The sequence below is a fragment of the Vanacampus margaritifer genome, chromosome 11, assembly GCF_051991255.1.
Source record: "Vanacampus margaritifer isolate UIUO_Vmar chromosome 11, RoL_Vmar_1.0, whole genome shotgun sequence".
NCBI classification, from domain to species: domain Eukaryota; kingdom Metazoa; phylum Chordata; class Actinopteri; order Syngnathiformes; family Syngnathidae; genus Vanacampus; species Vanacampus margaritifer.
The window spans coordinates 2,578,235-2,600,817 of record NC_135442.1 but is presented as its reverse complement, the minus strand read 5'-3'; the positions used below and the strand labels follow the sequence as shown (position 1 = coordinate 2,600,817).

Genomic DNA, 22,583 nt, shown 5'->3' with positions numbered 1-22,583 from the left:
CATACAAGCTCTCGACCCAATAGCGATGATGTACAATAAAACCTCCAAAGACAAGCACAATTCGTGACAATGGTTGACGCCTATAATTTGTTCTCATTTGAAAACTAAAAAACGAACTGAATTACAGATCAGTAATATAATACTCATAATCCATACTGCATTTACAGTCGTGGATTTACGTATTTAAGTTGAATGAAGCACTTCATCACAAACAAATATAATCAATGATCACTAACATTATTGTTCATTCTATATTTGGGCTGGATTGGAATTCTTCCCTAAATAAAAAAAAAAGATGTTCTTGGCACCATCGCTCCATCTGAAGTGAACATGAGGGGATACTTGCTTTGGGTTTAGTTTGTTTGTTTTTTCCCCTCGCTGTACGTGCCAACTTTGGGTTTGCCTGAGCTTCTTTTCTGAGCCGTGCGAGTGGATTGGTCGTTCCCATGCCATCTGATGTCAACAAGCTTCATCAGCAGCGCTAATCCACTCCGCAGAGTCCCCCTCTTCGGGGGTACCTTTCACAAGGACAGCAAAGGTAATTGAGCTGCCGAGACGTTTGTGTTCCTTTGCTTAACTTTCGCTGAGTGACTCAGAGAGGAGGAGTGAGTCACAGAATTAACAAAAAGGACAGAACGCCGAGTTCCAATGCAAATGTAAGGAAGTACAAGGTTAAAAGGCAAAGACATTTTCGCAGCAAAAAAAATAATCACTCAAATCCTTGACTGTTTAAATTGGTGGCTGCTTTCGTTCCCTTTTGAGGCAATTAAAGCAGGGTAAAAACTCGTTCAGGTCAATCTGTGTTTTGCTCCACTAAGTCGTCCATTAGCCAAGCTCATTTTTCATTCTGCAGGCGCGTATCTGGCGAGGCGGACCCGAGAGGAGGTCGGGCTGAGATGACACGACTGTCAACACCAGTACGGCCATTACTTTCTTTCACGGCGGTGACGGCTTAATTGTAAGATTCGGTTTCTAATATGGAGGCTTTCAGAAGGAAGTGGAGTGCCCGCAAGCGTTAATTAGACACAAATCATCTGACTAAGACAAAACAGAGGGATAATGGGGGGGGGGGGGTTGAGGTTATTTTAAAAGACGGAAACCAAGACTGGATTAACACTGTATGGTCCGAGTGGCACAATTCACATTCTTTTAAATCATGTGTAAAAAAACAAAAAAACAATTTGTGGAATCTTCAGGTTGGAATCGTGCCTCTGAAATCGGATCCAAAACAAAACACGGCCTTGTCATACTTGAGTTGCAATCAACAAGCTTTCTTTTGGAAACAGGACGTCACTTGCGGTGGGCTCTGTTTTGGTGCGAGGCCACGGTTTATTTGCAGCAGACAAAAGAGGTGAGGGGCCCCTTTAGATCCGTGCTTACAACAAAATGCCCTTTGTTTTCCTGAATTAATGTGTGAATACATATGTAAGAGGGGGGAACATTTGGGTGGGGTAGAACAGAACAGGGCTGCTTGTGTCTATTAATAGTGTCTATAAATACAATTTTAGTTATTTGCGTGCATAGAATACCGTTTTAACTGCTGTTTTTTACGTCAGCAAATTAACCTTGCCTAAATGGATTATCGTCATTTAAAAAAGTTGGGGGGGAAGAACATTCTAGGTAGTTTATATAGATTAGCCGAGAGATGAACACTGAAAGTAAGCAGTTTTAATCTCATGTTACAAATAGTGCCCTCTAAGCCACTGTGAAAATTACAAATTATCAGCAGGAAAGCAAATAAATCCCCGTTCTACTGTTACGCCAATTTAGCCAGCATGCGGTCTGAACATGGCTAATGGCATTGACAGGGGCATTATTGTCCTGTAAACAAGGCTGTGTACCACAAAAAAAAAAAAATGCCTGGGAAGCTGAAAAGATAACAATTGATGTTTTGTTTGAGGGATGGAAGTTAAGTCCATCACTGCAATGTTTGTGTCATATCCATTACAGGACAGATAAAACGCAGACAAAAGCTGATATATTACACTCAATACGACGTTATCCCACATTCACACACTTACATCTTTAACTAACACACTTTCAAAAAATAAAATAAAAAAAACTTCAAGTCAAAGTACCATTTTTCAACATAGCTGAAACAGAAATAATCAATGATCAATAAAAATCCCCCTACCCAAAGTCCATCTAGGCCGTCCTAGCAAAAAGGGAGTTTACAAACTTGGACGCTGGACCGGCAAAATGAACCCTCACGTGGGTTAGCTTAGCGCTAGGGTTAGCTTAGTTTAGCGCTAGCAAGCAGTTACGACACGCACGGCACGGATGGATTTAAAACTTTACCAAAAGCAAAAAAAAAAAACACCCTAGGTTCTGGCATATAGTTTCAAAAAAAGCGAATATGAGGCTTGGTAAAGCGCTTTGGACAACATATTGTGTAGATTAAATGCAATATAAAAGTGCACTCCAGTTACCATTATGATCAAATTGTATTTTTCATTTTTGGGGAATATGGCGAGTTTGTCGGCAAAAGTACAATTAGTAACACATTCGAATGAATTTGGTGGTTAAATTGTAAATGAAATTGTGAATGTGCATAATATCAATATTATACTGTAAATAAATGGTTGAAATTTAAACATTGTAGTCAATGTTTATGTTCATGCCCCCAGCCCCGAGTTTGAAAATCCTATCTGCGTCCCTGTTTTTAGCCCAAAAGGTCACCACCATGTTATGTGGAACCACACATGACAAAAAAATAAAAAATTAATACAAATGTAAGGCTGTGACTTATTGTATTGGATGACCCCACGCCACTCCACAGGCTAGCAAGATAGCATGATAGCAGGCTACATCGCTAGGCCGCTCATTTGAGACCCTTATTTTATATTCTTAGTGATTTTTTTTCCCCATTCAAATTTGGTAGGCGTGTTAACAACACTCTTCACAAAGACATGTACATTTTATACGACTTTTTAAAAAAAAATGAACAGGGACTTCAGACAGTTTAGTGAATGTTAACCACTAAAAATGTAACCGTTAAAAATATTATACATATTTTACCATTTAAAACAGTCGAGGTTGACAATCGGAAACTGAATATTAGCTAACTGCCTATCATTTCTTATACTACTACTTAGTTTAAAAAAAAACTTTTTATCTTCCGCCCCCTACTTTTTAGCAAGCTACTTCACCTCCCCTGAAGTTCTCTGGCGTCGGCCCCCGCACGTTCGCTTGTTCAGTCGACACATTTCGGTGAGAACGCATCTTTGTCGGGTCAAATAAACATTCCCACGGATGGCCCAACGCTCGCGTGTGTAACGCGGTGTGTGTCAGCATCTTACAATTGCAATTCCATGCGAGAAGTGCTCGGTGTGCGGCTTGTCATTGCACGGACGCTCATTAGGGTGTTAGCCCCTCGGTGCAATCATGTGAGAGTGACAATGAGCCTGATCGATGCAGACACGAGACAATCTGTTTACTTTTTGGGCCCGGGCGACAAACAGGAGGCACATTGCTGCAAACTAATAATCCCTGCTTTCTATATATATCCGCTAATTGTGGAGGAAAAACACATGACCTCAGTTTTGCAACGCCATTCAACAAGAAAAAACAACGGAACCATCTGTATACAACGTGAACTACTCGAAAACAATATACGGGTTTAATTTGTTACGTGATGACGTTTGTAACAAACGATTGTATCTCAAATCATCTTTACCGGTGGAACTGAATGGAAATCACAATATGTTTAAATATCTGTTGCTGAAAGCGTTATGAGACCACCACATAGAGGCTATTTGTTAGCCCGTCTATGGCATTTCCCATGACACGTTAGCATTAAGCTATCAAAGGCTATGTCGATTTGAATACATGTGCCATTCTCTTCATTTTATGTTGAGCTTAATAGTAAACTGCTGCCACCATATAGCGCTCAAACTTGTACTTTTGATGCTTAACTGCACCTTTGCGTTTACACGTGGCAAGAAGAACACATCTCGCCATATTTTTGATACAAGGAAATCCGACGCGCTCATTTATATGGCCGGCACAAGATTAAAATCTTGACCGTACCTTCGCGTTTTGTTCCTGTGATAAACTGCTGCTTCTGAGAGCGGCGGTAATGAGATTGGCGTGTTATGACATCTGGCAAATTGTAAACGCGGGAGGATGACAAACTTGGTTTCATACGCATTTGACTAATAACGCTCGCGAGTTCACGCCGCATGCTTTCGACAGCATTGTCTGCGATCGTCGGTTTCCTCAAGTCGACGGAAGCTGACTGACGCACAGAAATGGATTCTAGTAAAATAGCAGAAGTGAAACCCAAACAAAACCTGAATGACAAATGACTCGCGTGTTATTAACTCATCTCACTAATTTGCTACTAAAATGCTGAGCACAGAATGCTGCCTTCTTACCATTAAAATCCTCCCATGCGTGGCATTTTTAAAACATCCAATTATGCGAGGGGTGTTTATTAAGCAGACGGCCCTTTCCAGAAGAAGGACTTCAAATTGCACATATTCACATTCACGAGATGCCAAGTAAAAACCGCAGGGGTTTTGCCGCTGGCAGCCAATGAGTGCGGGGTAGCGAGCTAAACTCGCTTGAAGGCTGACGGAGAACTACTGTATATAAAACCTTAACGAGTATTTCCAGTGGCTGATCTGGATTTTTCAGTCATCTAATTGAGTTCAAAACTACACCACATGAAAAGTCTCATTGGCTGGTAAGTCACACTAGGCAATTAAAATGTGAAGCTTGAGCCTAGTTGACAACTAAAGACGGGAAGGTTTGGCGCGTGGAAGCGCAGCTAATGTAACAGGAGTCGGTGGATTTGCGCTTGTAATAATTGATGCTTAGTGTGGGGTGCTTTTCAAAACAACACAAAAAAAAAAACACATGAGAACTGTGAGAGCTTCACAATGGCTGAACTGAAAAGACACGGCAAGGAACATGTCCAAGTTATACACTTGAACTCATAAACAAACACAGTTGAGGCTCTGTGCGTGATCGGAAATAAAAAAAATGGCGCAGATACGGTACTCCAATGCTGCAAAACCGGTGTCGGCATCAGATGTGATCGGGCTGCCAGATCGTATCGGGGGTCGCCTGTCGATGACGTTTACAATTGTTCAATAAAGTTATTTGAAAAAAAATCCGGTGGACGTCAAAACATTGGAAAGATTAAAGATGTCATTTAAATGACAAAATGTATGGAATGAAATTGTCAAAACGTAAATAAACCTAAGAATGTAAAAGCAGGATACTTTAAGATTTAAGAAATAAAAAATAGATTGAAGCGCCGTCGCGCTTGCCGATAACGTCAATACAGCAGCACCAAATGCGCGATTCAGACATCGTCACTTCGGTTTGGTTTCTTTTTTAGCAGTTCACAAATCACGATACATCACAAAAAGTCATAACTGACAATATTTGTCACATCTCAGGCAATTCATTTGTGTATATCATCTATTCAATATATTTTATTATTAATTCAATATATCTTGCTTTTGTATTATTAGGTTTATTTACGTTTTTACAATTTCAGTCCGTACATTTTGTCATTTAAACGACATCTTTCTTAATTTCTTTTCAATATTTGACGTCAACTGGATCATTTCTGTAGCGTGACGTGTTCGTTAGGCGACCCCGATACCATCTGTCAGCCCGATCACATCTGGTACCGACACTGGATACCAGTCTGTCATATAGGTACAGTGGTGCCTTGAGATACGAGTGACCCAACTTACAAGTTTTTTTGATATACAAGTCATCATTTTGCCTCCGCAGTTTGGCAGATAGTGAACATTTATTTTATTTTATTTTATTTTTTAATGAGGCATCAAGCTGTTACCCATAATGCTAATGCTAACCCATAATTGGATGCATTTATTATTATTGTCAATATAATTTTTGTCAACATACGCCAAGCGATCAATTACTTTTCCGTCAAGCATTCAGGTATGCGCCACTTATCAGATGCTATCACCGTTAGCCAACAATAAACTGTTTACCTAACAAAACTCAATACAGCTCTGCTTACCTTTTTGGCTTTGACATGATCGTGTTTCATACTGTGTAGTCCACGTCGAAATATTCCAAAGGGCAAACGTTTTTAATTTAACAGTGAGGATAAGCGGTTGTGAATTTGGGAAAATATCTTCACACAAGTTAAACATGAGCATGGAAAATGGGATTGACAAGCAGAAAGGAAATGAAGAAGAAAAAAGACAACAAAAAGCAAACAGCAAAATCCCATTGGCACAAAACGTACATATGTTCGGAAGCCAAAATATTGTACATGCATTTGGTTTGTCACATTTTGTCATTTGTGAGCACAAGAGCCACGCGGCTCCTTCACGGGTCCATTTTTAGACCTCAATTTCATGGCGTACACACAGATTAGTGGCTGGAAAAGTTCATTCTGCCTCCGGAGACCCAGGGTGCACTAAGCCTCAGCTCAACTGCATTGTGTAACTGCTGGGAACTTTGGATTTTGTTTTTGGTTATAGAAGCAAGGGCGGATTACCTCCTCGCACCGCCACCTGACCGACCTCGCTCTGCCCTGCCGTCCCCGTTGTACGCATCCCCAAGACGCATGCAAAGTAGTACAGGCACACTCCAAGCATCACAAAGACATCCCGCAATACCGGATCCAACAACACTGCCTGTTTTGTTCCTTTATCTGAAATCCAGCAGTGGCAAGCACAAATACTTTTTTTTTTTTTTTTTTACTGTACTTACATGGAGTTTTTCGGTATCTGTTCTACTACAGAATTTTTTTTTTATCTGACGATGTTTCACTTTGATTTTTTTCTCTGCCAGGAACTGTCGGATGCTCAGAGCATCGCAACCAGGCGTGTTGCCATGGTGAAATAACCACGGGCTGTCCTCCTAAGCAACCCCCTTCGCTCCCGGCTGTTTTACTGGATTTGGACTGATTTTGCAAGGCCCACAGAATATTGTGTTCTATTGCTATGAAATATGGAACCTACCAAAGAAAAGATTACAGTATCTTCTTTCATCAGGAAACAACACATATTTCTATCTGTTTCCATTTTTCAGCAATTAGCATTAGAATATAGCTAAGTTTCATCATTATTCACAAATCTATTTAGAACTGTGCGTAAATGAGCTTGTTTGCAACTTGGCCCTGGTTGATCTCTTATACTCTGTTGCCACTTGCTAGCCGTTTGTGTAATAACTACCATTTCTTCAACCGTTCTTTGCAGTTGAGAGGCTGCATCAAAGTCTTCTGTATGCTCTAGCATAAAAAAAACAAAAACAAATAAAAAAACGTATAAATAAGTTTTTGGGACACTAATATAGAATGTATTTATACATTTTTGGGAACAAATAAGTTAAGTCAGGAGTCGAATCATTACTTCTACTGTTACCAGAGTCTGTCATTATTCACACCCACCTACAAGCTTCAGACAATGTGTGCACAGTCAATTCTGTAAATTTGACTCTTTTTAGAGTACGGCCAAATAGACTTAGAATAGACTTGGAAGAGAGTAAAATAAAGAATTGGAAAAAAAGTCACTCAAGGGTTGAGGAACAAACTCCCGACCTTCAGCTTGGGAGACTCTACCACAAACAGCTATGGCACTCCTGTTTGCTTATATCCAAGAGGAGACCAAAAACGATGTTTTTCTCGAAGCCTCGAAGATCAAGCTGACACGAGCGATAGACTAACACACGCTCAGGGAGTAGATCAGCTGTCTCCCAACCTGAAGGTCGTGAGTTTGTTCCTACCTTGAGCCACTTTTATTTTTTCCAATTCTTTATTTTACTCTCTTCCAAGTGTAAATATTACTCTAAAACGGAGTCTATTTGGTCCCACTGGAAATAGAGTCCAATTTACTCTACAGAATTGACTGTGTACTAATGCTGCAATCTTCGTAGCAGATGTGAATCCTTATGGGTTCCTCTTTGAGGTCTCGTGTGTTCTTAATCTCCGTATCTTTTGCAACGGCCATCGGGACTGCCCCGCGAGCCGACAGAATGTCTCGAATGACAAAGCCAACGATCTGCTGGTCCACTGTCCACGGTCGCTGCCTGCTGCCTGGTGTCACATCAACTCAACAACTTCAGCCCGACGTCTCAAGTGTTGGGCCTAAATTTGAAGTTACACATGCACAATTGCTACCGTTGTAAAGCCGCTAAGTGGTAATTACACGTTTCGCCTCCACAAAGAGACAGCACACAAACTGGAGTGCAAACCGCACAGCCAAAGGCGCAAAAAAATGACACCCGATTATTAGATTATCAGTGTTTTTTGTCATGCAGTCAGATTTTTCAAACGTCCAATTTTTTAAAAATAAACCACATGTTGCTTCTTACATTGTAAAGCTTCAATAATAAAATAAATTCGGTTTGGCCTGCAAAGCATTCTGTCCATAAAACCGACACTGCTTCTGCACGCATGACATTTATTAAGCTTGAAACTTAAATAACGCTTAACAAATACTTGAATGACTTGAACGGAACACTGTTGAAATATTAGAGAGCAAGAGAAAGAGAGGAGAAAGAATAAGTGGGGCTATAATCTGTCCGAGTCAACAACAGCTTCCCTTGTGCTCAAAAAGGGCTTCCCTCCAGTTGGGAACAACACTCCAAGCCTCTGAAGACAATTTTGAAAAGACGGATGTGAAAAACGGCATCAAATAGAGAAAGAAGGAATACTACAAACCGTTCTCAACATTCAGAGTAAAGCCGTAATTCATAAAATGAGGTTCAAAGCCACACCAACGCCTGGAAGTAAGAAACGGGCCAAAAGGGTTTAAGCTACTTTTTTTTAGTTGGGGGAGGGATGGGGGGGGGGGGGGTATACTTCACTTTCCAATGGCGCTGGGCCAGACACTAGCCACTGTTCTAATCCAGCACCGCGGGGTTTGAGAAAGCTCCCACTGGGACTTTTTATTACAAAAAAAGATGGCCTTTCAGATATTGCAGAATCTAAACAGGAGTGACGTATGAGAAACGACTGCAAATGTCAATGACTGGCAATACAACACGTCCACACAAGAGTAGCCAATAGAGGAGCTTGACTTTTTCTATTCATTTCCAGGCTGTAACTAGGGGGTAGATGCCACCGACTTCCGGGTTTCACACATCAGCGCCGTTTCCACACTCGCACCCTTGCCCCCCCCCCCCCCCACCAAAAAAAAAATGCGCGCTCCTGCCAATGTGCAAGAGCACGCATGGCATCTCAACTCTCTGAAATGCTCCGGACAACTGAGACAGACACACTATACACTCGCACCCGTCGACGGGAACGCTCAACCGAGGGCCACGAAGGCGGAATAACCGGAACCGGAACCGCAGCTGATGTGTGAAACCCGGAAGTTGGAAGGCCCGCCTCCTCCGTGGCATACACCCCATAGTGTATGAAGCGGTCCTTCTGAAATAGCGGGGTTGCACATCCACAACAGTAGGTGGCGTTAGGGCTTTTCAATTTCATGGAAAATTGTTGCACTTCAATTCTTTTACGTGACAGGCTATAAGGTATACATTGTTATTTTTATTTTTATAAAATATTTATATTTATTTTTATTATTTAATTATTATTATTTATCTGTATATTTTTTCAGTTTTCCTTATTATAATAAGGACAAAATGTTATGCAGAGGCATACTTGTACTATTTTTGTACATAGTTGCCCGCTTCTGGCTGAAATAGTGTCCATCCCAACGGGTCGTCAACAATGAGGCACTCTGACTTTTTTTTTCCCTCTCTCATTTTCTGTGTTAGTGCGCAACTGTGTATGTACAGTTAAAAGTCTCAGTGCTGTTGTACTGCACGTAGATCACCAATCGTGGAAGAACTCTTGTCCAATCAAACTGCTTTGTTGGAACTGTGATATAATACAGGAGAGTGCAGATGTTTTACCCAATACTTTAAATGACCTTCACCAGAGGTACAAAAATAGATGCACTACTTCAATGTTTGTATGTACTACTGGTGAATTTATATTCGTATAGACAACATTCTCTTTGTAAAAAAATATTTTATTGGTTCTCGTTTGACTGTATTTGTATACCAAACACGGGTGTGAGGTCCGACGACAAGCATTCATTCTGGATGCACGTGCTACCATAGCAGCACCACGTTTGTACTTCTTCTTTTTTTTTTTTTTGATTGTTTGTTTGTTCTTTTACAAAAACAAATGCAAGTCATCTCAATTTTCTTGTTTTCTCTTTTTGAGACTTAAAAAAAAAAATCCCTGGGATAAAACCCACACATCCCTGCTCGGCTCCCCAGACGTCACATGAATAATTCAGAACCACCTGTCATGGATCTCTGTTCTGAATAAGATTCTTTTGGGAGGGGGAGGAAAGTTCTTTATTTTCTTTCTACACATTTCCTGAGCTGATGCAGCACCTGACAGAACGTCTGACACGGAAACACACACACTTGCAATCGAGACATCTGCAAGTTAACTCACTTTGCGCTTATTTGGCCGACTCAATTTGATGGCCCGCATATTAATGTTAACTCTTTGACTGCCAAAAACGTTAAATAACGTTTAGTAAAATCCTATGGAGGAGTGCCAAAGACGTTAAAAGACGTTTGTTTCAAAACAGAGGTGAAACTAACCATTTTCTATTGTTGATTACTGAAAAACGGAATAAGGTAGAAACAAACTTTTTTTTCTGATGAAAGATGAGAGTCCAATCTTTCATTTGGTAGTATGTGTGTTTTCATAGTCCAAACACATAATTTTCTGTGGACCTTGAAAGATCAGTCAAAATGCTTAAATCGACTGGCACCCACGGCCTCCCTTTTCTGAAAACGTCTGGCAGTCAAAGAGGGAGTGAGTCGACCTCAAGCTCATGCAATGAATGACAGGAGGTCCTCGCTTTGTGACAAATAACGGATTTTTGACAAGAGAAGTGGGATCCACTCAGGACTACACGCACAAGCACGTGAGGACAACATGCCAACTTCACACGCGAAGGCCTGAGCCGGGGATTCAAACCATGAACTTCTTGACTGCGAGGCAGACATGCCAACCACTACCGCACCGTGCTGGCCAGCATGAAATGAACCCAAACGATTTCAATAAAGATAAAGAATACATAATCACACTAATGCACTCAGATTTTGCTCCAACTTGTAGGCCGTAACACACTACACAAGGCTTCTCTCTCTCTCTCTCTCTCTCGCTCTCGCTCGCTCTCACTCGCTCTCGCTCTCTGTGTTTGTGTTCGGGCAGGGGCGTCAAGCTGCATCACTATTTATTGACGCAAGATCCCCTTTGGCCAAGGCCCACCACCCATTACTGCTGCTGGCATAAGGAGGCGAATGAGAGAGTTTGTGTGAGTGTGTGCGTGCGTGTGTGTGTGTTCTGACTCCGGCGTCCAAGGCCATAAACACAGCTCCAAAATGCCAAGTAGCATGTCAACATGCCAGCCTTTGCCACCCAGGTTTAAGGCGCACAAAAAGCCCTTCAGTGATCCTCAAATGCTATTGAGGACGGCAAAGGGCGGGCGATCCATCATGTATGGATGGAGAAGGGCTTAAGTACAGCAATCAGATGGAGGGCAACCTGGGAAATGAGCAGCTAACTGAATGAGTAGCTTACATGAAATTGAAGATTAAAAGCTTCATCTTTCATTTCGGACCAACTCAACGAGGAGAACATTCTGGCAGTGCATCTATTTGTTTTGGATTGGTTACAACTAAAGAAAAAAAAAAAAAGTAAGTATTACTTTGGTGGCTGCATTGATGAGGAAGCCAGACTTTTCCTCGGGATCAATTTGGTATCTACTAGGTCTGCACAATTAATCGAATTTTAGTCATGATCGCCATTTTGGCAGGCATGATTAAATGAACCTGATCACCTGTTGAGTTTTCCATTTTAAATCACAAACACTTTTTCAACCAGTAGTCAGCCAACCACCAGGGGGCGAATGCATGCTAAAGGCTTTATCAAGCTAGGCAAACAAGATAATAGCACATTTATTTATTAGCCTTTGGTAAATATGAAATTGCTGTTGTATTTTTTTTTTTTATATATATATATTAAACTGGCTTGTTTAAAAAGTGCATTGTGGCGTTTAAAAAGGTCATGTTAAAGCTTTTTCCACATCATGCATGCTCCACCAATGCCCAGATGAGTACGAAGAGCCCTGACCGTTTTACTCTGACTGCACCTATCAGCTTTTATCGTCCCTTTATGGTAGCGTGTTCGGACCCGCACCCTCCACAGCTTCTTTGGGGAGGGAAGAAAAGTCACTAAGTTGGCAATGTTGAAACAAACTCAAGTGAAATGCGATGGAACCCAAAAAAAAAAAACAGTAAGTAGAAACCAACTGGAATTAAACCTGTTAAAAGTTGGGTGGAGTCTTCTGCTTAGAATGCGAGTCTGCTTACAACAAAACAAATCAGGTGTCATGTCAATTTGACACTACAGAGAAGAATGTTGTTAACAACCCTGACAGTCTTTTAATAGGTTTATTTGTATCATTTTGTTGTATTATACCAAGCCCAGACACAACAAAGGATTTGTCTTTTCAATTGGGACCACAATATACACATAATTAGTTGTGGATACAATTAAATAAGCGTTTGGTGATCAAATGGAGTGCAATTTTGTTCAAAACTATACTATTCAATGTCCTGTTATGGGGAAGGTGCAAACAACCAGCCAGGAACGATTAATTAATAATATTCATCCATATTTTGCGCACAAATTACACTTACTACATGGCCACAAACTAGCAAACATTATGCAGTGTGTTTATTGTTGCCTCAACTTAAAAAAAAATCCCCCATGTCAAGTCTGCAAATAAAAAAATTTAAAAAAAAACATGCACCGATGACTTGTGTGATAGGCTAAGATGATGGATCACCAAACTCAAGATATCGCGACAAAAAAAGAACAAACCACAGCGCAACCCACATCAAAGTTGTATTTGTAAATTCAACAATGTCTCCTTTAACGCTACAAGAACGTCACGGATATCTTGAGGCTTGCACCAATGTTCAAGCGGATGACCTCAAACGTCCACAATGACGTACAAGCGCTTGGCACCGACTAAACCGAGGCCCTATTCACAGTTCAAAAGGGGGAGGGGGGGGGGGGGAGATGACGTCAGCAAGCCGCACTTTTGCCACAGAATAATGAACACAAAAATTAAGCAACGGCAGTGCCATCAACCAGGACGGAAAAGACAAGCGGCCTTTTGTACATTTTGGCCTGACACTTGGAAAAGGTCATTCAAAAAACAGCAAACAGTTTATATAATGACATTGTATAATATATTGTTATTCAGAGCAGCGCCGCATTCCACGCAAAGATTGAGCGGTTTTCCGTAAATGTCAATGACGCGGTGGTGTGGCGAGCTTACTCCCAGTCAAGCGTGAAGTCACCAAGTCATGTGACCACAATCGCATTACAAGTCGTCTTCAGGTATTTAGTCGCTCGTTTGACAAAAGGTACAACTACAATCTAGAGGGGTTTTTTTTCAGGGCCGATACCAATACCAACTATAAGCAAGGGTACTTTATTTATATAGCACATTTCATTCACAAGGCAACTCATTATGCAAAAAGCAGAGCATCAGAACGCATTAACAAACAGACTGAAGAACATTCACAAAGCAGGTTATTAACTCATTCAAACCCAAAACCGTATAAAAATGTTTTTTAATACCTTGTCCTGCACTCCAAAAATGTTTTTTTTTTTAGGCTAGAGCAATCAGATAGCTTTGATGCATCTTCTGACCTGAAGAGGTGGCTTAAAGCAATGGTAGTTACAAAAAATGGCCAGCAGGTGGCAGCACAGTACAGTATAAGAGATCAACAAGGGCCATGTTGCAAAAAAAGCAATTTACCCCACTGTTTTAAACAGAATTATGAATAATTATGACATTTTGCTATATTCTAATGCTAATTGCTGCAAAACGGAAACCGACAGAAATATACTTTTTTTTGTTCCTGATGAAAGAAGAGACTCATCTTTCTTTTGGTAGGTTCCATGTTTTTATAGCAATAGGACAAAGAAAAAACACAAAATGTCTCATTATACAGTAACAGTGGTGTTTAACTCTTTCACTGGCAGCCATTTTCACTGAAGCAACCCCCTTCGCTCACAGCTGTTTTACTGGATTTTGACTGATTTTGCAAGACCCACAGAATATTATGTTCTATTGCTATAAAAACATGGAACCTACCAAAAGAAAGATAAGAGCCTCTTCTTTCATCAGGATTTTTTTTTTTTATAAATATATAATATATTTCTATCTGTTTCTGTTTTGCAGCAATTAGCATTAGAATATAGCTGCGGTTAATCATTAGTCACAAATCTGTTGAAAACACTTGTTGCAACAACATGGCCCTGGTTGATCTCTTATACTCTGCTGCCACCTGCTGGCCGTTTTTTGTAATAACTACAATTGCTTTAAGTGTTCTTTGCAGTTGAGAGGCTGCATCAAAGTCTTCTGTAGGCTCTAGCATAAAAAAAACACACAAAAAAACGTATAAATATTTTTGGGGGACCATGGCAATATTTAAAACAAAACCTTTTTATACATTTTTGGGAGCAAACGAATTTAAAAAAAATCGATACATTATACTAAATTAACATTCCAATTAGTGCGCAGGCTTGCATGTTGATCACTGTGTCTAATTTTCATTGGCCGACGAGTGGATGACCTCGACGGGCCGTAAATGTTTGAAAATGTCAAAAGCAATCACGCTGGCGTAAAAATAACCTGCGGTGGGATCGTAAGTAGTAAACAACAATTAAGAAAGGCCTCCGTTTGCATAACTCATGAAACGAATCGTTGAAAATGCACTTGTGCCATGTCGACAGCCCGCGGGTTTTCGGCTCTAATTGACTATGAATAATTCAGCCAGCAGCAGCCGTATATTTCCCGCTGACATGTTCGCCGTATTAGCTGCGGTGTGTATCATTTTATCACCCGCATTTCACGCAACATCAACTTCAGGACAGAAGATCGAGAAAGAAAAAAAGAGACATTCATGAGGAACTGGATATAAAGTATACTTGAGTTTTGACCGTCTCCAACAGGCGTGACTAACTCGAGGAGTCAAAGCGGGTGTTAAAAAGGAATGAGTAAACGGCGCACTGCGAGGGAAGAAGGAAGTGACACTTTCCGCTAGGACGGACACGTGGTGACGTAAGACACTGCGCTGCTTGTTCGCCGTGCCAAAAGAAAAGAGACGGACCGTGACCACGGCACACGGCATCAATCTGGTGTCAGGACAAGGACGGCGGGCGGCAACGTCGTGTCTGACAGTCTGGAGGACGTCACTCGCGTGCGATTTCATTTCTGCTTGTGATTAGAAAGACACAACTTTATGATCTGAAGATAAGATGTGATATAGGACATCATGTGACCACCCCGAGGGAATGCGAGACCACCAGAGGCGTTAATATGGCGAGCATGTTGGATGAGAAGATCAAATATTTTAAAGGCGATCTAGTCATTTAAAATAAACTGTATATATATATATATATATATATATATACTTTTTTAAGTAATTTCCGGGTCATTTCAGTTGGAAAAACTTTCAAATGTAAATTATTTACATTAATGGCAACAATGTTAGCACAACAAAACACATTTCTGAGTTGTATCTTTAAAAGTTGGGTGTCAACACAAGGGACAATTAGTTCTGTAAAATCGTATTTCTTTGTTGTGAAATGTGGAGTAGCAATTTTTCGATCAAAGCTTGCTGCCTTGAAATTTTGAGTTGACAACTTTTTTTTGTAGTTCCCAGTAGGTCTGCTGCTATTAACTCATTTGCTCCCAAAAACTGATAAACATCCTCTATTTTAAATATAACCATGGTCCCAAAACGTATTTATATGTTTTTTCATGGGGGTGGGGGGGGGCAGAGCATACAGAAGGCTTTGATGCAGCCTCTCAACAGAAGAGAACGCTCGAAGCAATGGTAGGTATTACAAAAACGGCCAGCAGGTGGTATCAGAGCATGAGAGATCAACCAGGGCCTTGTTGCAAACAAAGTGTTTCAAACTGCTGATTTTTGAAAAATTATGAAACTTGGCTATATTCTAATGCTAATAGCTGCAAAGATACAAATAAAGCATTAAGGGTTAGAATTGGGGGGGGGGGGTGAAATGCAGAGAATTAATTTCACTCCACTTAGGTGGGTGTGACAATCAGTAAATCTTAAGAAGAAGAAAAATAAACCCCTTAAAGACAAAACTAAATATCAATCAACACAAGAGTAGAGTTAACAAAAACAAAAATTGAAAAATTAATTATTATTTTTATTTTTTTATATATATATATATATATATATATATATATATGAAAAAAAGTAAAAACAAGAATGGTTTTAAAAAAATTAAAAAGTAACAAAAACTACATTTTATATTCATAAAACTACCTAAAATAATAACAAAAATGTCCCTTATTTTTGTCTTTGCCAATTAATTTCAAGCATGAGCTTTTGGGCCTTATTTTAAATTTAATTATTTTGTAATTACTGTACAGCCATACGAAAGAAGGAAAGTGGAACAGTTGTTTGGGAATTGTAGTTTACTACACTTTATTGCACAATACTTTTTTTTTTATCTTGCATTGGACAAATATTCTATATAATTAAAAGCAAAATTGAAAAACAAAAATTAAAACAAACAAAAAAAAACGACAGGGTAATTAAACTCACACACTATTGTGACCCCTGGTCCGAGGATCGTTGGGCCCAAATTTGCTGATGTAGGCAAAAGGGCGTCCATACAGTACATATGCCAGAGATCAGCTGTGAAGTAATGAGAGATAAAATAGGAAGCTGGCTGGCCCTCGAGTCCACAATGGTCCTGGTTAAGCGTGCCTCAGCACAGCATGGTCCTTTCACAACAAGCAAGAAGGCGCCATTAATAGAATCCATTAGTAACCATTAGCGTGATATCCACAACATGTCCACAAACAAGGATGCCTTTCCAAAGCGCCAACCCTTCCAACACTTGCTAAATGAGTTTTGGAATCGGGTTCAAAGTCAGGACAAGCGCACCCAAAAAGAGGGCTTATTGTTGGAGCTGCGGCTACGGCGGACTATAGGAAGCCGAGTGGAGGAGAATGCTTCACGGCCGCGAGCTCATCGGATCAACACAAGGATTCATCAAGCCTCAAATCACATCAGTCGAGGCTGAGAGATTCTGTCGAGTTGCCCATTAAATGCTGGATGTCCATTTTACTGCCTTCAATCTTCCTCTTGTCTGCTTTTTAGTGCTCCGCTGGCCCCCTCGGCCAATAACCGCCTTCCTTTCTTTCATCTCCTCAACTTCATATTTAATGATGGGAGATGTAACGGGCCGACGAGGGATAGCGGCCCGAGCTTTCAGTTTTTGTTTTTACTCCAAATTGTCTTATGATCGAGAATGCAAAACAAAGCACTTCAAACATTGCGTAAATGTTAGTCTGAAAACTAACATCTGAAATGTATGGCAGTGACTTGAAATCCATGATACATTTTTGAAAGGGTTCACAAAAGTAGGTAAATATGGCAATCAAATGACTAAATTGGTTAGCCACAATGTTGTTAGTGGAAGCAGTGCACTTCAACATGGACACGTTTTGAACTACAAAAAAATAATAATAATAATAATCGATAAATCCCAGGTCTACTTTCAAGTAAACAACTGTTAAGTCATTTAGGAAATCAGATATTTACATATCCAAGTAAAGAGTGGGAAAAGGCACATCAGAGAAGGACCAGTTGAAAGTAGGTGAAAAGGAGGGGGGGAACTAATAATCTTACCTTTCCATTGGTTTGGCCCGTGCAAGGCTGCAAGCTGTTCTCTTCTCGGAGGGGGGAAAAACAATGCGTTTGTGTTCTTGCTGCGGCTTGTGCGGTTGTCCTGCACCGTCCACGAGGCCACCAGCTGCTCTCCAGAGCTCAAAGGCTGAAGAGGGAATTCTTTTCCTCCAGTGACGTCATGAGGGAGCAGAGCTGCACATTTGGAACTCTGCAGCATTCCTCTGGGGGAAAGACACAAAGTTGGCTTCCATCACACAAACAGGGAGCTTAGCCTAGAAATAAATGAAAAAAACACCCTGTTACTTAAAGGTCCATTCAAAGTACAACTCTTTAAAAGTCTTACTTACGTAAAAAGGACATTCTACAGTTTTGCATTGTGTTGTGAAGAGCGTAAAGGAGAAACAAAAACATGCTGAATTAGTTCATGACAATTAACAAAATGCACCTTACTTGAGTTTTTCCATGTTTCCCAGAGATCGCGGTTGACTTGACCGCTTTTTGTTTACATTTTTGACGTCACGTGGCCATCATCGGAGGCCGTTGTCAACATGACGAGCCTATTTTGACAAAGTAACAAGTACAAAGTACAATTTATGTTTCAACTGTAAGAAGTAGGCTAAAAGTCTTCAGACAAATAAATACACAAGTAGATGTGCCTGTTGAACTATTTATGTACAGCAACCAAGTGTTTGTACCTCGTTACTTCACACAAAACAAAACAAATTTCTGTCATCAAAATGATGACTACGTCTTGTATTTCGCTTCCCGAACGCCTGACTCGGATAGAAACAACACATTACCTCCGTCTTCACCCTTAGGTGCCCGTCTGCCGGTTTCCGCGAGCATCCCTCGACGTTGAAAGTGGCAGTGAAGTCAGTGAGTGGAGTCGATCAGCAGGCAGGTTTGCGACTTCATCTTGCACGCACTCAGCTGTCAGTCAAACACGCTGAGTGCATTTCCGGGGGGGGCGGGGCCTGGCTTTAAGGTCACTTTGATTGGCAGCTAGGACGTTACGTTGGCGGAGGGTGGACGGACAACTCATTGCGTACACGTCAAGTTGTTTATGTTGTGTATGTCTATGTTCATTTTTTTTTTTGCGTTTACATATTTTGTATACGGTTATGACTAAAATGTTGTAAAGTGACATATTTTTCCCTTTGTTTTTTACATTTTGATCATGAGCTTTGAGAACTTTAAAGTAAGGGGATAGTCAAGTAATAAAATGCAATACTAGTCCAGTATAGACTAGTTTAGTTTAGACTAGTGGGGGTGGGGGCACATAAACTATATTACTGTATTGGAAAGAACATTTTGGACTTGGCTTCCCCTTTAAACAACTTATAAGGATACAATTATGTCATAATATGTGTAATTGCGATGTGTATGCCTTGGGCTCTTTTCTGTAAAAGCAGGGCTGGGTACCAGTGGGTGTGAGCTATTTGGTTTAGAAATAATTGTAACAGGGTGCAACACGACAGCATTTACTGCATCAATTTCCTAAATGTCATCTAAATCCAATTTTGAGCATCACGGAGTCCTACTTTTCAAGCAATTGCTCGTCACAGACTCTATAATGACTTCTTATTTGGAAAACAACAGCCCTTCAAATAAATCTATCCATCCATTTTGTAACAGTGCGTGTCCTCATTAAGGTCTGGATGGATGGATGGATTTTTTAACAAAATTTTACAAATTTTAAAAAGACCCCCTTTTTGAATTACAGTTACAATTCTTGAATAAAAAATAAACAAGTTCCGCCTGTAAACATCATCAAGCATATAATTCATACATGTATTTAAGGCAAGTTGTAAAATGTCTGAAGTCCTCGTTTATGTTTTATGTTCAAATTTAAAACATTATAAATCATGCTGTTTCTCCCTAAGTACTGTACTATCTCAAATGTTCTCCAATTTCGATAATGTAAGTTTCTTGGGAGGTGTAATATGGCGGCTTCGCGGCTTCAAAAGTGTATCCAGTAATATATTCAGATCAGTGATACAAATCCATGGCATAAAATACACTGACGGCAAAAAGAAAAGGTGCAGCGTATGAATAACAAAAACAAGGAGGCGCCACCTTGTGGCGCGGTGTCATACTGCGGACAACAGTATCAAACACGGGTAGCATTGTAGTGGATTAATTAGCAGCAATTACGTAACTCAACATGGTACACACTCAACCCCGCCTGAACCCCCGAAAAGGATTGTTTGTGTTGTTCATGGTACAAAAAGTAATATCATTTAATTTACTATTTAGAGGGACACCCTGAAGTATGCCGCAAGTACAGCAAATACAAAAGACCATTCATACTGTAACAATCCGCAGTATGACACCACGCCACAAGGTGGCGCCTCCTTGTTTTGGCTATCCAGATGCGCCGTCCATGGCTAGTCAGCCACCATGTTACAATACTCACATTCGTACCTATATACAATTTCATCAAATCTACCTAACATGCAGGTTTTTGAATGTTTTTTTTACCCGGCAAACGATTCAAGCCCAGAACCGCAAACGTGCGAGGCAGGCGTGCCAACCACTAGCATGCCAGTCATCACTTACAACAAATGAAATGAAGACAGCTAATTGTCTTTAATCGAGACAATCAAGTGTTAGAATTCACAGCGAATCTGCTGCCGTAATCTGCTTTGGCACAGGCCAAACATTGAAAAGCAGCCGTGGCAGCGAGCTGGATGCCAGCTGTTGTGCGCGGTGTTGCCAAGTGTGTTTTTGGAGCGCTGCAGTCAACAGAGCTGCATGGAGAGGATGAGCCCGGGGGCACACGTCTCGTGTTTTGTGATGTCACGTGAAGTACAGTATAAAGCGGGTTCGCAGTGGATGGATGCATGCGGGTCGCACATTTGCAACTGATCTGTGGGGTATCCCTCTCGTGGGACCCGAAGGCGGTGGGCCATGTATGACCCTCATGTATGGACCCGCTCCATTCTATAATCAGACCTGCCAGCATCCACACTCCTGTAATATTTAATGTATTCATTAAATACAATTGATAAATCAGGTACATTATAAGAATGAGCATATTTTACAAAATATAGAATATTTTGGTATGATGAAAACAAAATACAGGCATACTTTTTTTCCCCCACAAAACATCTTAAAATAACAAAAAAGTTAAAATTTGTATCTAGTTAAATAATTACATTAAATATATTATTAAAAAATAATTGCAAATAAACTTTAAGATCAACATTTTTATTTTTTTACAAAAACATTTTTAAATAGCAAAATAGTTTTTTTTTAATTATCTAGTTAAATAATTGCTTAATTATAGTTATTAAAAATAATTGTAAATAACCTTTAAGATCAACACAAATATTTTACAAAAATATTTTTTTAAATAGCAATTTCTTATCTTAATATTGGTTACTTATAATTCAATCAAAAATTACACAAAATGAGCAACAATTAACTTTTATTAAAATAAACTAGTTAAAAATACAGTATTAGTCAAATAAACATTATTAAATGACTGGTTAATTATTATTATGGAATGATTTAGAAATCATAAAAAATGTGTATATATTTTTATAAGTACTTCCTGAATTTGACAAAAATTTAAAAAGTTGAAAATAAATTATAATACAAATAAAACACATAAAAAAATAACTATTGTACAAAAATAGTATAATCATTTTGAATCAAATTAGTTGTGCAGTAATTAAAAATGATGGGCATTAAGTATTTAAACAAAGAACATACCTTTAGAATGATCTTTCTAACCTGTCAAGATGTTGCCTTTGAGCAGCCCTGCTTTCGGACCTTGAGCGGGGATTACTACACGTACAAACATCTGGCAAGGCTGGCACGCAGACAGGAAATGGCAGCAGCCTGCTCACCAGGAGCCCACTTGCCAATTTCCTGCTCCACTTTCCACTCATGGAGGACCCGAACCGTAAAGTGGCACTGCAAATGAAGATGTCAAGAAAAAGCACAGGATGTTTTTTTTTCTAACATGGTTCGATTTCCCTGGGGAAATTTTCTCTCCAGCTGTGAACAACCGCACTTGTGCAGGCTCTATTTTTTTGCTGACATTAGCCCGTTTTGAGGGGGCGGTCTCGTGTCGTGCAAGTAACCCCATCCACATACTGTTTGGCTGCAACGTGCCCTGCCATTGACTGGCGATGAGCCGAGCCCAGGGTGTAATCCAGTTCTTGCAGCAGACGTGGGCTGGGATGGGCTCCAGCTCCCCCGCAATCCTATAATGAAAAGCCCAATTCTGAAGCTGGCTGTTCAACAATATGAGAGAGGCACTTTTGTGATGCACTTGAATGGAGTTCCTACAGTGCAGCGATGGAGGACAGCAGTTCGCAATCAACATCACTTTGCCTCCATGAGGCCGAGGGGAGCGTTCCACACTCACAAATTTGCTTCGAGCAACAGTAGGACACCGGGTTGGATCTGGCGCTAACGACAAACAAAAGCAGGCAAGCGGTGGCGGTGGGAGGCTTGCGTCTTGTTTCAAAGAGCAGATGTGCACGTTTTGTGTGATACATTTCTTGAGGCACGGCAGTGGAAACCAATGAAAATTAACACAAAAATAAAAATAAAAAACAATTTCGTTAACAATATAAAATAAAATGTTTTTGGGGGGGTTTAAAAAAAAAAACGAAAACTAAACTACAATTATAGCAAAAATGTCCTCCGTTTTAGTCTTTGGTAATTAATTTAATGCAGCAGTTTTTGGGGATGATTTATTTTTTTATTAACCAGAACAAGGACGTTTTTTTGTGTGCGTGTGTGTGCACGTTTGAAAGTGTCAACATTAGTGACGTCATCTAGCAGCAGCCAATAGAAAAGCACCTTTAGATGACGTCACTCCATGCGTCACTTGCTTTTGGTGC

The 22,583-nt window shown here is 40.2% G+C and overlaps 1 protein-coding gene and 1 long non-coding RNA gene across 4 annotated transcripts in view; one reads left to right on the top strand and one right to left on the bottom strand.

Moving 5' to 3' along the window:
* The window catches only part of LOC144060419 (uncharacterized), a 29,773-nt gene extending 22,223 nt beyond the window's left edge, over positions 1 to 7,550 (top strand). The window contains exon 3 of the long non-coding RNA XR_013295919.1: positions 6,787 to 7,550. This is a non-coding gene — a long non-coding RNA (uncharacterized LOC144060419). The remainder of the gene's footprint in view (positions 1 to 6,786) is intronic.
* LOC144060417 (histone deacetylase 4-like) overlaps positions 1 to 22,341 on the bottom strand; it is a 110,545-nt gene extending 88,204 nt beyond the window's left edge. For 2 of the 3 annotated variants that reach the window (XM_077579954.1, XM_077579955.1), the window contains exons 1-6: positions 22,024 to 22,341; positions 21,829 to 21,938; positions 21,442 to 21,645; positions 18,525 to 20,697; positions 18,175 to 18,281; positions 17,725 to 17,945 (exon numbers count right to left, since the gene is read on the bottom strand). In XM_077579954.1, the coding sequence (XP_077436080.1) occupies positions 17,725 to 17,945; positions 18,175 to 18,188 (235 nt within the window). In that variant the 5' untranslated portion in view covers positions 18,189 to 18,281; positions 18,525 to 20,697; positions 21,442 to 21,645; positions 21,829 to 21,938; positions 22,024 to 22,341. Of the gene's footprint in view, positions 1 to 17,724; positions 17,997 to 18,071; positions 18,282 to 18,524; positions 20,698 to 21,441; positions 21,646 to 21,828; positions 21,939 to 22,023 lie in introns of all 3 variants that reach the window. The other variant, XM_077579956.1, reaches the window with a different exon arrangement.
* Positions 22,342 to 22,583: the final 242 nt, after the last annotated feature.